The sequence below is a fragment of the Hypanus sabinus genome, chromosome 22, assembly GCF_030144855.1.
Source record: "Hypanus sabinus isolate sHypSab1 chromosome 22, sHypSab1.hap1, whole genome shotgun sequence".
Lineage (NCBI taxonomy): Eukaryota > Metazoa > Chordata > Chondrichthyes > Myliobatiformes > Dasyatidae > Hypanus > Hypanus sabinus.
Window position 1 is genome coordinate 64,075,043 of NC_082727.1, and position 16,104 is coordinate 64,091,146.

Genomic DNA, 16,104 nt, shown 5'->3' on the forward strand with positions numbered 1-16,104 from the left:
GGATCCGAATGGCAGATTTTTGTTAATTACGGGTTTACTTTGTAATAAAAAGGTTGCTTTGGTTAACGTTTATGCTCCAAATGTGGATTGTCCTGACTTTTTTAAGTCTTTATTTACTTCTTTACCCAATCTAAACGAATATAAGTTAATAATGGGTGGTGACTTTAATTGTTGTTTAAATCCTCTGATGGATAAATCTTTATCTATTCAGACTTTACCTAATAAGTCGGCCACTTGTATTAACTCTTTTTTGACTGACAATGGAGTTTTTGATATTTGGAGATTCCGGTATCCTAATGACAAAGAGTTTTCTTTTTTCTCACGTTTATCACTCTTATTCAAGAATTGATTATTTTTTTGTAGACTCTTGTTTTATTCCATTGGTAATCGGTTGTAACTATGATATTATAGCTATCTCTGATCATGCTCCGTTATTACTTTCTATGAAATTTACGGATACAGCTTCTAATGCTAGACAATGGCGATTTGACTACCTTGTTGCAAGACTCTGAGTTTATAAAATTTATGGAGGAGCAGATCGACTTCTTCTTCTCAACTAATTCTACAGATGATATTTCCTGTGGAACACTTTGGGACACTTTTAAAGCTTATATACGTGGACAGATTATTTCTTATTCTGTTTGTTTGAGGAAACGTATCAAGATGGAAACTCTTTTATTGGTTGATAAAATTAAACAGATTGATAAGAAATATTCGATTGCTCCTAGTAAGGAGCTTTACAAACAAAGGGTTGAACTTCAAATGGAACATAGTTTATTACTTACATCCTCGATTGAAAATCAATTAATGAAAACTAAATCTGATTTTTATATACATAGTGATAAATCTGGTAAACTGTTAGCTAGTCAATTGAAGAATGCTTTGGTTAAACGTCAAATCACTAAGATTGGTCAGCAGAATGGGAATCTGACAGTTAATCATGATGAGATAAATAAGGCATTTCAAGATTTCTATACCTCCCTGTATCAATCTGAATTTCCTCAAGATTATAATACCATGTCTGATTTTCTTGGAAAATTAAATTTTCCAAGGTTATCATCTGATGATCTTTTGATATTGGATACTCCTATTACGGATGTAGAAATTAAAGGGGCTATTTCCTCAATGAATTCTGGGAAAGCACTGGGTCCAGATGGTTATACAGTTGAATTTTTAAAATTTTTTTCCGCTATTCTTTCCCCTTGGTTAGGTAAGGTTTTTGAGGAAGCCATTAGATTAGGGAATTTGCCACAATCTTTTTATAGAGCTTCCATTTCTTTAATATTGAAGAAAGATAAAGACCCTACTAACTGTGCTTCTTATAGACCTATATCTTTATTGAATGTAGACTCCAAGATTTTTTCCAAGTTACTGGCATCTAGATTGGAGAAGGTATTACCCAAAATTATTTCAGATGATCAAACTGGCTTTATTAAAAATCGTTATTCTTTTTTTAACATTAGGAGATTGTTGAATATTGTTTATACTCCCTCACATGATACTTCAGAATGCGTGATTTCATTAGATGCGGAGAAAGCATTTGACAGAGTTGAATGGCCTTACTTATTTAATGTGTTGGAGAAGTTTAATTTTAGTCCGATATTTATATCATGGATTAAATTGATTTATCATACTCCAGTAGCCTCAGTGTTTACCAATAATCAAAGATCTCCCTTTTTTCGCCTGTTTCGGGGCACTAGACAGGGATGTCCTCTTAGTCCATTACTATTTAACATTGCCTTAGAACCTTTGGCAATTGCCATCAGACAATCACAGGATATTTTGGGTATTAATCGTGGGACAGATATTCATAAGGTATCTTTGTATGCAGATGATTTATTACTATTCATTTCTAACCCGGAGAAATCCATTCCAGCAGTTTTATCATTATTGGCTCAATTTAGTGAGTTTTCTGGGTATAGGTTAAATCTTAATAAAAGTGAATTGTTTCCATTGAATAAACGGGTCCCAATTTATGGAAATTTACCTTTTAAATTAGTTAATGACTTTTTTACTTATTTAGGGATCAAAATCACAAAAAACCATAAAGATTTATTTAGATTTAATTTTTTACCCTTAATTGATCAGATTAAAGGTTTGTTTACTAGGTGGTCACCTCTGTCTTTATCCCTAATAGGTAGGATTAATGCTATTAAGATGGTTATTTTACCTAAGTTTTTATATATTTTTCAAGCGATACCAATTTTTATCCCGAAATCTTTTTTTACTAATGTTGACTCTAAAATTTCTTCATATATATGGCAGAATAAAAATCCCAGGTTAGGTAAAACATATTTACAGAAGACAAAAAAGGAAGGTGGGTTAGCATTACCTAATTTCAGATTTTACTATTGGGCAGTTAATATTAGATATTTGTTATGTTGGTTGAAAGATGGGGGTGGATCTTTTGGCCCTTGTTGGGTGAGTTTAGAAACTAAATCGGTATCAGCTTATGCTCTGGGTTCTATTTTAGGGACTTCTCTCCCTTTTGCTCTTTCTAAATTGCCGAAACGAATTGACAACCCGATAGTTAAACATACTTTGCGTATATGGTTTCAATTTCGGAGATTTTTTGGGTTGACTCAATTCGTTTTAAAGAGTCCTATTGTATCTAATTGTTTTTTTCACCCTTCCATTATAGATCAAGCTTATTCGGCTTGGAAAACTAAGGGATTACTAAGATTTTCTGGTTTATTTTTAGATAATTGTTTCATGTCTTTTGAGCAAATATCCAACAAATATAACTTGCCGAGATTTCATTTTTTTAGATATTTACAGACTAGACATTTTTTAAGTTCTGTACTCTCTACTTTTCCAAATTTTGTGCCTTCAGATACTTTGGAGAGTTTATTTGAATTAGACCCTTTTCAAAAAGGGCTTATTTCAAAACTTTATAATATAATTATGAAGATACGTTCAGAGCCTCTTTATAAGACTAAAAAGGATTGGGAAAGAGAGCTTAGTTTTAGTATTTCTTGTGAGAATTGGGATAGAATTCTTCAATTAGTTAATACATCATCGTTATGTGCCAAACATTCACTAATACAATTTAAGGTCGTACATAGGGCCCATATGTCCAAGGATAAATTAGCTCGTTTTTACTCTCATATAAGTCCTATTTGTGATAGATGTCATTCTGAAATTGCGTCTTTAACTCATATGTTTTGGTCGTGTTCATTTTTGGAGAAATATTGGAAAGATATTTTTGATATTATTTCTGCGGTTTTGAATATCGATTTACAACCTCATCCTATTACCGCAATTTTTGGTTTACCAATGTTAGACTCACTGCATTTATCTTCTTCAGCCCGTCGAATGATTGCATTTCTAACTCTGATGACTAGAAGATCTATATTGTTGAATTGGAAAGAAATTGATCCTCCCACTGTATTTAATTGGTTCTCTCAAACTATGTTATGTTTAAATTTAGAAAAAATTAGAAGTGGTACTTTTGAGACTTCTATTAAATTTGAAAAGTTATGGAGACCATTTATTCAACATTTTCATATGATGTAATATGACCCTGTGCCAAGTTCATTTGATTTCCCAGCTTTTAGCTTATGTATTTTGAGAGGACCGGAAGTGACGGCATTGATGAATACTTATTTTTGTGAGATATTATAAACAGCCCCCCCTTTTTTTTTCCTTCTCTTTTTTTTGTTTCTTTTTTTATTACTTATTAGTTATAGTTATTAGATTAGCTAGTTTTGCATTATAAAATTTTTTTTTGTTTTTTTTTCCTTTCCTTTTCTGTTTTCTTTATATTATACATTATGAAATATTTAGATTTACTATGTCCATACATATATCTTATGGCTTAGGTCTTGGTAAACTCATATATATTGTAACTATTATGTATGTTTTTTTTATATGTAATGGAATGTGTATGTTGGTAATTTCTTTATCAATATATCATTTCTATTCTGTCCATATTACTAATACTAATAAAAAGATTTAGAAAGAAAGAAAAGGACCTATTCCATGCTGTATCTTCAAATGAAATTAGTAGAATAGGCCAATCAGCACCTAGAGCCTACTCTTTCATTCATTAGTGACATTACTGTTCCAAGCATTCCCAAATCCACTCTCCTGCCCATTCCTTAGATATCGATTACCTTACTAATTAGAAATCTATCTCAACTTTAAATATACCCAAGCACTTTGCACCCAATTCTTTCAAGTGGTATGGAGTTATAAAATCTAAACCAAACAAAATACTGCCTCATTTTCATTTTAAATGGGCATCCCCTTATTCTGAGACCATGCCTTCTCACTCTGGACTCTCTATGAGTCCTTGTAGGCCATCCAACATCAGGATAAATATTTTGGGAGAAAATAAAACACATACCTCTCTCAGAGCTTCAGCATAAGAACTCATGTCTGTTAAGATAACCAGCACATGTTTTTCACATTGGTAAGCAAGGTATTCTGCAGCGGTCAGTGCAAGACGGGGGGTAATAATGCGTTCAATGCTGTTGAAAAACAAATTTAACTATCAATGTCTACAGTACTTTTGCTAGTCCTAGAGTGTAAACACTTCAGAATTTTTCTGCACATACATGCAAAATATAGTATTGTATTGCAGCTGAGATAGTTGAGAACAAGTCCAGAGGCTAACCTCTTTAAGACAGACCTTTCTATTGGGTAATTCACTTTAAATTTGTTTCACCATACTGGAAAATTGACATTCAACTCAAAATACTGGAGTTAGCAAAAACGAGTGGTCCAGAAGTAAAACTTTAAAACTATCAATACCACATTTTTGACTGCAATAATCTATTTAATTTCAATGAAAAATTAAACCAGAGTCAAAAATCATACAGTGTGCAAAGCCATTTGACTGATTGCCCCCGGGTTTGTTACTGACTCTGGGCCCAATTTTAAAATTTACAATCCTTTAGCCTCAAAGGCCCTAAACCTCTAAATCTCTCTTCTAATTTTCTATTTCCACACTAGTAGTACAGCAAACAGAAGTAGGCAACTCAAGTACCACATCTTCAACTCTTAAGAGGTTATTTTATATAATTATTTAGTGTGCAGAATAGGCCCTTTTCGCTCTTTGAGCTATGCTGCCCACCAACCCCCAACTTAATCATAGCCTAATTACAGGACAATTTACAATGACCAATTAATCTACCAACTGGTATGTCTTCGGACCTTGGGAAGAAACCAGAGCACCTGGAAAAAATCCATGTATTCCATGGGGAGGACATATAAACTCCTTAAAGATGACACCCGGATTGAACTCTGAACTTCCATGTCCCAAGCTGTAATTGCATCATGCTAACCACTATGCTACCATAGTGCCCAATATTTTTCTCTAGCCTACTATCTTTACTCTGCTTTCCCTTATTACAGCCTGATTATCCTTTCCCAAATCTTGAAAATTTACTGCTTTTTATTTTGGCATTATAATCCTTTTCCTTTGATCAAGTAACAAAATTAAATAGTCCATTCCAACCAAGGCTGAACCATTTGAGTGTATTTTTTAGTATATATTCCTTTTTTGTGTCTGTGTGTGTCTCTCTTTCTTTCTTTCTTTCTGTGTCTGTCTGTACACACACATATAAAAATACATAGATTTTTTTTCTCTAATTCATTTACGGGGTGTGGGCATTGCAGGCTAAGCCAGCATTTATTGCCTATCCCTAGATGCCCTCAAGAAACTGCTGATGAGCTGCCTTCTTTAACTTCTGCAGTCCTTGAGGTGTGATCACACCCACAGTGCTGTTAAGGAGGGAATTCCATGATTTTGACCAAGTGACAATGAAGCAACACTGATATGCTTCCAGGTCAGGATGGTGAGAGACTTGGAGGGGAATTTCCAAGTGATGGTGTTCCCAGGTATCTGCTGTCCTCGTCCTTCTAAATGGTAGTAGTGGTTATGGGTCTGGGAAGGTGCTGCCTTAAGAACTTTGGTGTGTTGTTGCAGTGCACCTTGTAGATAGTACACACTGCTGCAACTGCTCATCGACGGTGGAGGGATTGGATGCTTGTGGAAGTGGTACCAATCAAGCAGGCTGCCTTGTACTCAATGCTATCAACCTTTTGAGTGTTAATACAGCTGCACTCATCCAGGCAAATATTATATTGCACTCCTGACCTGAGCTTTCTAGATGGTGGATAGGCTTGGGGGAGTCAGGAGGTGAGTTATACGCCACAGGATTCCTAGCCTTTGACCTGTTCTGGTAGCTACTAAGTTTATATGGCTAGACCAGTTCTGTTTCATCTCAATGGTAACCACCTGGATGTTGATAGCAGGGATTCAGTGATGGTGATGCCACTGACTGTCAAAGGATGATGGTTAGAGCCTCTCTCGTTAGAGACGGTCATTGCCTAACACTTGCATGGCTCGTATGTTACTTGCCACTTGTCAGCCCAAGTCTGAATATTGTCCCAGGTCCTACTGCATTTGATATAAACTGTGTCACTATCTGAGGGGTCACGAATGGTGCAGAACATTGTGTAGTCATCTGCGAACATCCCCACTTCTGAGCTTATGACAGAAGGAAAGTCCTTGATGAAGCAGCTGAAGATGGTTGATTGTAGGACACTTCCCTACAAAATATTTTTCTAATCTACCATATTTACTTTGCTCTGAGGCCTTTCAAAGCATCTCTTTGGTCCTAATGTCTTGGTCCCAAGTTCCAGTATCTCAGATGTCACACTTTGAAAAACATTAACTAAGTTAAGTCACTGAAAAAGGTTAGTGCAGGAAAGCAGCAGTGAGTTAGAAGATTAGATGCAATCCTACTGAACAGCAGAGCAAACATGGGCTGCATGGATGCCTCTTTCCACCTCAAATATTCTTAAGACTCCTATCTAAATCCAATCAACATACTTGAAGTAAATAGTTCTTTTCTAATTCTTCTATCAGAACAGTTCGAAGGCTTGATTTGATCAGTTTGTTAATGTCCTTTAAGACTCAGAAACTAAATCAGTTATTTTCTAAATGTGGTAATATCAATGAGTTGTACCAGGCTAAAGTAATATCCTGTATATTTCTGGGATATACCAGTGTATGACAAAAAAGCTGAGATAAGAATAAAGCCAAGATGACTATCAATTGCTCTGCTGTTTTCCACAATAAAGTGAGGCATTTACCATCTTTTAAAACTGGGCAATGCCCATTATTGCAGATACCTGTCTAATTCATACAGCAAACCGCTGCAACTACTTACGTTGGGTCATTAGCAAGATTCAAAAACAGACAGACGTTGTCCATTGATCCATTTTCTTCAAAGTCAGATTTAAAGAATCTTGCTGTTTCCATATTAACCTGTTAAACAGAATAAAAGTGTTCAAAACATATTAACGGGTAAAACCAAATACATGTGTTCAAAACAGGGGCCAAATTTGGCTAATTTTATGTTAGACCTAAACGTTAAACATGCAAGTCAAAAAAAGAAGTTAAAAGAGGCAAGAACATAAAAGCACCAAATGGATAGGAGTTTCTGTTTCTACCTCCTACCCAAGATCCACAAACCTGCCTGTCCAGGTAGACCCATTGTCTCAGCTTGCTCCTGCCCCACCAAACTTATTTCTGCATATCTTGACACTGTTTTATCCCCCCTTGTTCAAATCTTTCCCACCTACGTTCATGACACTTCTTACGCTTTGAAGTTATTCAATGATTTTAAGTTCCCTGGCCCCCACCGCCTTATTTTCACCATGGATATCCAGTCCCTATATACCTCCATCCCCCACCAGGAAGGTCTCAGAGCTCTCTGCTTCTTTTTGAATTCCAGACCTAACCAATTCCCCTCTACCACCACTCCCATCCTCATAACGGAATTAGTCCTTACTCTCAATAATTTCTCGTTTGGCTCCGCCCACTTCCTCCAAACCAAAGGTGTAGCCATGGGCACCCGTATGGTTTGCCCATACCCATGGTTTTTGCCCATGGTTTGTCCCAGCTATGCCTGCCTTTTTGTTGGCTTTGTAGAACAATCCATGTTCCAAGCCTATACAGGTATCCATCAAGTCAATCTTTCTTGATCTTTCTGTTTCCATCTCTGGAGACAGCCTATCTACTGGTATCTACTATAAGCCTACAGACTCTCACAGTTACCTGGACTATTTCTCTTCCCACCCCGTCTCTCGCAAAAATGCTATCCCCTTCTCACAATTCCTCCATCTCCGCCGCATCTGCTCTTAGGATGAGGCTTTTCATTCCAGGACAAAGGAGATGTCTTCCTTTTTTAAAGAAAGGGGCTTCCCTTCATCCACCATCAATTCTGCTCTCAAATGCATCTCTCCCATTTCATGCACATCTGCTCTTGCCTCATCCTGCTGCCACCCCACTCGGGATAGGGTTCCCCTTGTCCTCACCTACCACCTCACCAGCCTCTGGGTCCAACATATAATTCTCTGTAACTTCCGCCACCTCCAACGGGATCCCACTACCAAGCACATTTTTCCCTCCCTCCCTTTCTGCTTTCTGCAGGGATCGCTCTCTATGCGACTCCCTTGTCCATTCATCACCCCCATCCCATCCCACCAATCTCCCCCCTGGCACTTATCCTTGTAAGTGGAACAAATGCTACACCAGCCCTTACACTTCCTCCCTCACCACCATTCAGGGCCCCAGACAGTTCTTCCACGTGAGGTGACACTTCACCTGTGAGTCGGCTGGTGTGGTATACTGCGTCCGGTGCTCCCAGTGTGGCCTTTTAAAAATTGGTGAGACCCAATGCAGACTGGGAGACCGTTTCGCTGAACACCTATGCTCTGTTCGCCAGAGAAAGCAGGATCTCCCAGTGCCCACACATTTTAATTCCACGTCCCATTATTGAAGGGAAAGGTAAACTTAGGTAGATGGGGGAATGGATTAAGGGGTATGATTAGCTTATGATCAATTGTCTTATAGGTACCTATGTTACTGAGCAGTCAGAAAGAAAATCTACCCGTCAACAGGTGATGCACTAGGCATTGTTCTCTAAAAGTACTAAGCATAACTAAATATGGGTATAGTACGCTTGAAGGGGCATCTCAAGGCATAACTAAATATGGGACAGAACGTTTGAGAGAAGGGGGGGGGGGGGGAAGTGTCAGGGGGAGGTGCCAATATGAGGAAGTTGTATCCAGACTCGTCTTGGCAGAAATAATTATAACTAACCAATAATGATTTTACATCTAATTGTATCTTAGCATGTGAGTGAAACTATTCTAAAACTGTATTAACTTGTGTAATTATAATATTTCCTGTAATGATCAATGTAATAAATTGTGTGGAATTGTGTTCGGGGGTGGGCAGTGTCCAGACTGTCTCTTTGGGAGATCAGTCTGTAATTTCCCCATAGCATGCTATGAATAAAAAGTGAAGTTTGATGAAGTATTGCTCGTTTTATGGTTTTATTGAATTTGTGGTACCTTGCGCTATTGCTTTGGGTCGATCCGTCTTTGACATCATTCCCATTCTGATATGTCTATCCATGGCCTCCTCTACTGTCAAGATGAAGCCACACTCAGGTTGGAGGAACAACACCTTATATACCGGCTGGGTAGCCTCCAATCTGATGGCATAAACATTGATTTCTCTACTTCCATTAATGCCCCTCCTCCCCTTCTTATCCCATTCCTTCTTTAGTTATTTATTTATTTCCCCCTCCTTGTTTTTCTTTCTCTGCCCCTCTCACAGTCACCCCTTGCCTATTCTCCATCTCCCTCTGGTGCTACCCTCCCCCTTTCTTTCTCCCGAGGCATCCCGTCCCATGATCCTTTCCCTTCTCCTGCTGTGTATCCCTTTTGCCATTCAACTTTCCAGCTCTTAGCTTCACCCCTCCCCTTCTTGTCTTCTCCTATCATTTCAGATTTCCCCCTCCCCTTCGCATTTTCAAATCTCTTACTATCTTTTCGTTCAGTTAGTCCTGACGAGGGGTCTCGGCCTGAAATGTTGACTGTACTTCTTCCTGTAGATGCTGCCTGGCCAGCTGCTTTTCACCAGTATTTTGTGTGTGTTGCTTAAAAGGATGGGAGAGCAGATTGTGTTGATACTGTAAAAGTTGCAATGCTTTGGGGGACAATGGCTAGGCTGGGTAGGGATTAATAGCTTTGGAACAAAGGTAGAGGGTAAAATTATAGAACAATAAATATTAATGGTCCTGTTTTCCTCACCAGAGGGGTAAATTATTAAAGTAGACACCACTAAATTTAATTAGTGATCATTTGAGAGGAAGTGAGAGTTGGTGTGGAACTCATTTTGTTAAAAAGGGGTAGAAACATTCAATACATTTAAAATAGTATCTGGATTAATTAAGTACTTTCTAAAAGGCCACTCAGTCCTTCAAACATGCTCTACAATTCCATAAGATCATGACTGACCTCACTACAAACTCACCTACAGTAAAACTTTCAACCCCTTACTTATCAAGTATAATACAGTCAAAGACTGCACTGAACACCCTTTAAGGGCTGCAAACCTTTAGCAAAGATGTTCTCAACCTTTTTATGCCACAGAACTCTACCAGTAACCAGGGGTTCATGGACCCCAGGTAGCTGCTTTAGCAGCTACAAACCTAGACTGTCCAAATACAGGTGTCCCCCGCTTTACGATTGTTCGCTTTATACCACTTCACTTTTACAAAAGACCAACACTAGTAACTTTTTATCGCATTACAAAGAGGATTTTCATTTTTACGAAAATTTTTCCCATATAAATTAATGGTTCTTCACTTCTACGCCATTTCAGCTTAAGAAAAGTTTCAAAGGAATGCTCCACCTTTGTAAGTGGGGGGGGGGGGGGGAACACCTGTATCTTATAAGATAATCTACATTTTTAAAGTTTCAGTCCACCAAATCTTCTCTGAATGGCTTCTCAACATTTATATCCTTCCTCAAATAGGAGTTCAAAACTCTGCATGGTATTCCTGATAATTAGCTAGCCATTATCAACCAAGCTACAGACAAAAGCTGCAAAATAGAATTACAATAGCTTGGGGGATGTCTAATGGTTCTCTCTACGGTATAATTTACAGATTTATGATTACAAAAAGCCACAAATTAAGATCCCTGACATGGTGAACAAGTGTCATGAGCAAAATGATCAGGTCCTAACTAGTCTCTAAATTATCACAAGAAACTGGGATTAGTAAGGATAAATGCAAAATTACATAAAAGACTATTAACAAGACTCTGGGAATTAAAAATTACTAAACTCATCTGCCGAACTATAGAATGGAGGGCATCCAAAGGAAGACATGTGCACTACAATACTACTTGGTTTTACAGGAGATGGGTTAAATTTTCCAATTGATTATACTTAAAAGAAATTTTGGATGTGGCATAATTTTGGATTATTTTACTTGTACTCATAATTAATTTAAAGCATTAATAGCTTATGTATATGTAAGTTTATCATTGCTCCACAAGTTGACAGAGTTGACCAAGAAACTCAGCAAACTTTTTGCATTCTAAATCTTCACCTGGATCCAGGAGAAAAGGCAAATAGGTTGCAGCTCACCACATCCATCACAAGCAAAGCATTTAAAATGCCATTGAGATCTCGACATGTGTAAAACCGTACCTTTTCCAGTTTGGTAGGTGAAGTGGTAGGCAATGAAGTCAATGTGCAACTCAAGACTCTGTCCATAGGTAGACCAGGTGCTTGATCAGCTGAATTGTTGAGAGACAGCACCCGACTTTCCCATTTATACTAGAATGGGCCTAAAGGAGTCCAACATTCTTAATCCTGAATGCAAGGATTATGGGCAAGGGGTTATACTAGAAAGCTTCCTGAATACCCTTGAATCATTTCTTCTGATAGACATGATAATCTTTTGCCATGATTGAACTTGGAATTTAATTTGTTTTCAGTAGTCTAAAATTAAGTATGCAAATGAGAAGTTCAAGTTCATGGGCAGACATACACAGGGTATAAACGTTATGAAAATTAGCTTTTTGAAGCAGCACAGTACATTACAAATAACAAATTAAAGTTATTTGAATACTAATTATATACAATTTAGACACCAAAATAAATAAAATACGTGGCCTGTTATTAGAGCTGACCTAAAACAATTATGGCCTCAGCAATGAGAATGTTGGCCAGGGATGTGAGGTTAGTCTGTGAGAAGACACTGACATTAGTTCTAACAGTGGACTTAGACAAATTTTATGGAGACAGATTTACTATGATCATTTTACTACTCTGAGGTGCCTGGACGTCTCAGAGTATGCAGGACAAGGATCACTGCTGCATGGTAGACCTAGGCATTATGTGCTAGGTTTGAGGCCTTTATAACACCATAAAACAAATTATTAAGACGTTCAGGCCATCAAGTCTGCTCCACCATTCCACCGTGGCTGATTTATTATCCTTCTCAACCCATTATCCTGCACTCTCCTGTAATCGTTGATGCTCTGATTAATCAAGAACATATCAACCACCATCTTAAATAAACCCAATGATTTGACCTGCACAGTCATCTGTGGCAATGAACTCCACAGATTTGCCACCATGGCTAAAGAAATTTTTCTCATCTCTGTTCAAATTGGATGTCCCTCTATTCTGAGGTTGTGTCCTTTGGTGCTAGACTCCCTCACCATAGGAAACATCCTCTCCACATCAACTTTATCAAGGTCTTTCAATATTTAAAGGTAACATGAGTGAATCTGCAAATGCTGGAAATAAATAAAAACACAAAATGCTGGCAGAACTCAGCAGGCCAGACAGCATCTATGGGAGGAGGTAGTGACGACGTTTCGGGCCAAAACCCTTCATCAGGAATGAAGTAACATGGGATGGTTGAGGGGGGATAAGAAGTGGGGGGAGGGATGGAGTAGAGAGCTGGGAAGTGATAGGCTGGAAAGAAATGGGCTAGGGGAAAGGTGGAGAATTATGGGAAATAAAAGAGAAAGAAAGGTAGGGCCGGGGGAGATTACAGTGAGGGGGGAAAGAGAAAGAGAACCAGACTAAAATTATAGATAGGGATGGGGTAAGGGGGGGCAGGGGTATCAACAGAGGTCTGTGAGTTGAATGTCTCCTGGCCCAGATGGTGTACACCCAAGGGTTCTGAAAGAGGTGGCTGAAGAGATCATGGCGGCATTAGTAACGATCTTTCAAGAATCACTAGACTCTGGAATGGTTCTAGAAGACTGGAAAATTGCAAATGTCATTCCACTCTTACCAGAAGGAAGAGAGGCAGAAGAAAGGAAGCTATAGGCCAGTTAGTCTGACCTCAGTGGTTGGGAAAATGTTGGAGTTGATTATTAAGGATGAGGATGGTTTCCTCATCCTTTCCTAAATTACTTTTCCAATTTATAAAGTTTAACAGTGCACAGACTTTTATGTATATTTCTATCATCTCTTTTTAAGCGAATATGTTTTTTTTTCCCTAATGATCCATTGTCATCCATCAGCTTTTTTCTTTGGTAGTTGGCAGGGGGTTGACTTTTTTTTATATAAAAAAATTATCTTATGATGTATGACCTATCTTTAAATTTTTGATTACAGAGTGGTATATCTTTATGTGATATGCTATAACATTTTCATCAATTTTATTACAATATATGAATGTGCACAATTTATGTTGAGATGTATCTATGTGTTGCACTCTGCAAATCTTGTTTTTTCTTCTGAATAAAAATATTGTAAAAAGAAAAGAAAGAAGGATGAGGTATCAGGGTACTTGGAGGCTCATGATAAAGTAGGCCATAGTCAACATGGTTTCCTTGAGGGAAAACCTTGCCTGACCAATCTATTGGAATTCTTTGAACTAGTAACAAGCAGGATAGACAAAGGAGAAGTAGTTGATGTTGTATACTTAGATTTTCAGAAGCCCTTTGACAAGGTGCTGCACATGAGGCTGCTAAAGAAGATAAGAGCCCATGTTAATACAGGAAATTTACACACACGGACAAAAAATTGCCTGACTGGCAGGAGGCACAGAGTGGGAATAAAGGAGTCCTATTTTAATTGGCTGCCTGTCACCAGTGGTTGGTATTGTCTTTTCAGTTTGTAAGCCAATGATTTGGATGACAGAATTGATGGTTTAGTGGCAAAGTTTGTGGATGATACAAAGATAAATGGAGGGGCAGGTGGTGTTGAGGAAGCAGGGTGTCCACAGAAGGACTTTGACAGATTGAGAGAATGGGCAAAGCTGTGTCAGATGGAATATAGTGTAGTTAAGCGCATGGTCATGCGTTTTGATGAAAAGAATAAAGGTGTGGAGCCTGTAGAGAGGAAGGCAAATGCAATATTAGCATTTATTTCAAGAGAGCTAGAATACAAAAGCAAGGATGTAATGCTGAGGCTTTACAGGGTGTTGGTCAGACTGCACTTGGAGTATTGTGAGCAGTTTTGGGCTCTTTATCTAAGAAACTATGTGCTGGTATTAGATATGGTCCTGAGGGCGTTCATGAGAATGATTCTGGGAATGGAGGAATTCCCAGGAGGAGAATTTGAAGGGTTTAGATCAGTTCTTGCTGGAGATGAGAAGAATGAGGAGTAATCTTATAGAGACCTAATAAATACACTCCCTTTTTCTACCTACATCATTGGTACCAACGTGTACCAGGACTTCTAGCTGTTCACCCTCTCCCTTCAGAATACTCTGCACCCGATCCGAGGCATCCCATACCCTGGCACCTAAGAGGAAGAAGTATTCTAAGGGAAAGATGACAAAACCATGGCTAACAAGAGAAGTCAAAGCCAACATAAAAGCCAAAGAGAGGAATATAAAAGAGCAAAGATTAGTGGGAAGTCAAAGGATTAGGAAGCTTTTTAAAACTAAAAAAAAAAGCCATTAAGGTAAAGATGGAATAAGAAAGTAAGCTAGCCAATAATATAAAACAGGATACCAAAAATTTCTTCAAATTTATAAAGTGTAAAAGAGAGGCAAGAATAGGTATTGGACTGCTGGAAAAACTATGCAAGTAGTAACAGGGGACAATGAAATAGCAGATGAACTGAATTAAGTATTTTGCATCAGTCTTCACCGTGGAAGACACTAACAGTATGGTGGAAGTTTCAGGTGTCAGGCAGCAGGAGGTGTGTGAAGCTACTATAACTAGAGAGAAGGTTCTTGGGAAACTGAAAGGTCTTAAGGTAGATAAGTCACCTGAACCAGATGGTATAGAGTTCTGAAAGAAGTTTCTGACGAGATCATGGCGGCTTTAGTAATGATCTTTCAGGAATCACTAGATTTTGGAATGGTTCTGGAACATCAAAAAATTTCAAATTTCACTCCATTCTTCAAGAAGGGAGCGAGCAGAAGAAAGGAAACTATACACCAGTTAGCCTGACTCAGTGGTCAGGAAGATGTTGGAGACGATCATTAAGGACGAGGTCTCAGGATACTTGGAGGCACAGGATAAAATAGACAAAAGTCAGCATGGTTTCCTCAAGGGAAAATCCTGCCTGACAAATCTATTGGAATTCCTTGAAGTAGTAACAAGCAGGATAGACAAAGAAGAAGTGGTTGATGTTATGTACTTGGGATTTTCAGAAAGCCTTTGACAAGGTGCCACACAGGAGGCTGCTTAACAAACTACAAGCCCGTGCTATTGAAGTAAAGATTATAGCATGGATAAAGCAGTGGTTGATTGGCAGGAAGTTATAACAGTGGGAATAAGGGGAGCCTTTTCTGACTGGCTACAGGTGACCAGTGGTGTTCCACAAGGGTCTGCGTTAGGACCGATTCTTTTTACGTTACATGTCAATGATTTGGGTGATGAAATTGGTGGCTTTGTTGCAAATTTTGCAGCCAATATGAAGACAGCTGGAGGAGCAGGTAGCTTTGAGGAATTACAGAGGCTACAGTAGGACTTAGACATATTAGGAGGGTGAGCAAAGAAATGGCAGATGGAATACAATGTTGGGAAGTTTTTGGTCATGCAACTTTATCAAAGAAATGAAAGGGTTGACTATTTTCTATACGGAAAGAAGATGCAAACAAACTAAGATGCAAAGAGACTTGGGAATCCTTGTGCAGGATTCTCTAAAGGTTAATTTGTAGGTTGAGTGTGATGAGAAAGGAAAATGCGATATCAGCATTCGTTTCAAGAGGACTAGAATATAAAAGCAAGGACGTAATGTTAAAACTTTATAAAGCAATGGTGACGCCTCACTTGGCGTATTGTGAGCAGGTTTGAAACAAAGAAAAC

General features: G+C 38.3%; 1 protein-coding gene across 6 annotated transcripts in view; it reads right to left on the reverse strand.

Moving 5' to 3' along the window:
* The window catches only part of atp6v1ba (ATPase, H+ transporting, lysosomal, V1 subunit B, member a), a 113,503-nt gene that overhangs the window by 15,765 nt on the left and 81,634 nt on the right, over nucleotides 1–16,104 (reverse strand). For all 6 annotated transcript variants that reach the window (XM_059947940.1, XM_059947934.1, XM_059947936.1 and 3 more), the window contains 2 exons: nucleotides 7,182–7,279; nucleotides 4,349–4,472 (listed from right to left, as the gene is read on the reverse strand). In XM_059947940.1, coding sequence (XP_059803923.1) covers nucleotides 4,349–4,472; nucleotides 7,182–7,279 — 222 coding nt within the window. The remainder of the gene's footprint in view (nucleotides 1–4,348; nucleotides 4,473–7,181; nucleotides 7,280–16,104) is intronic.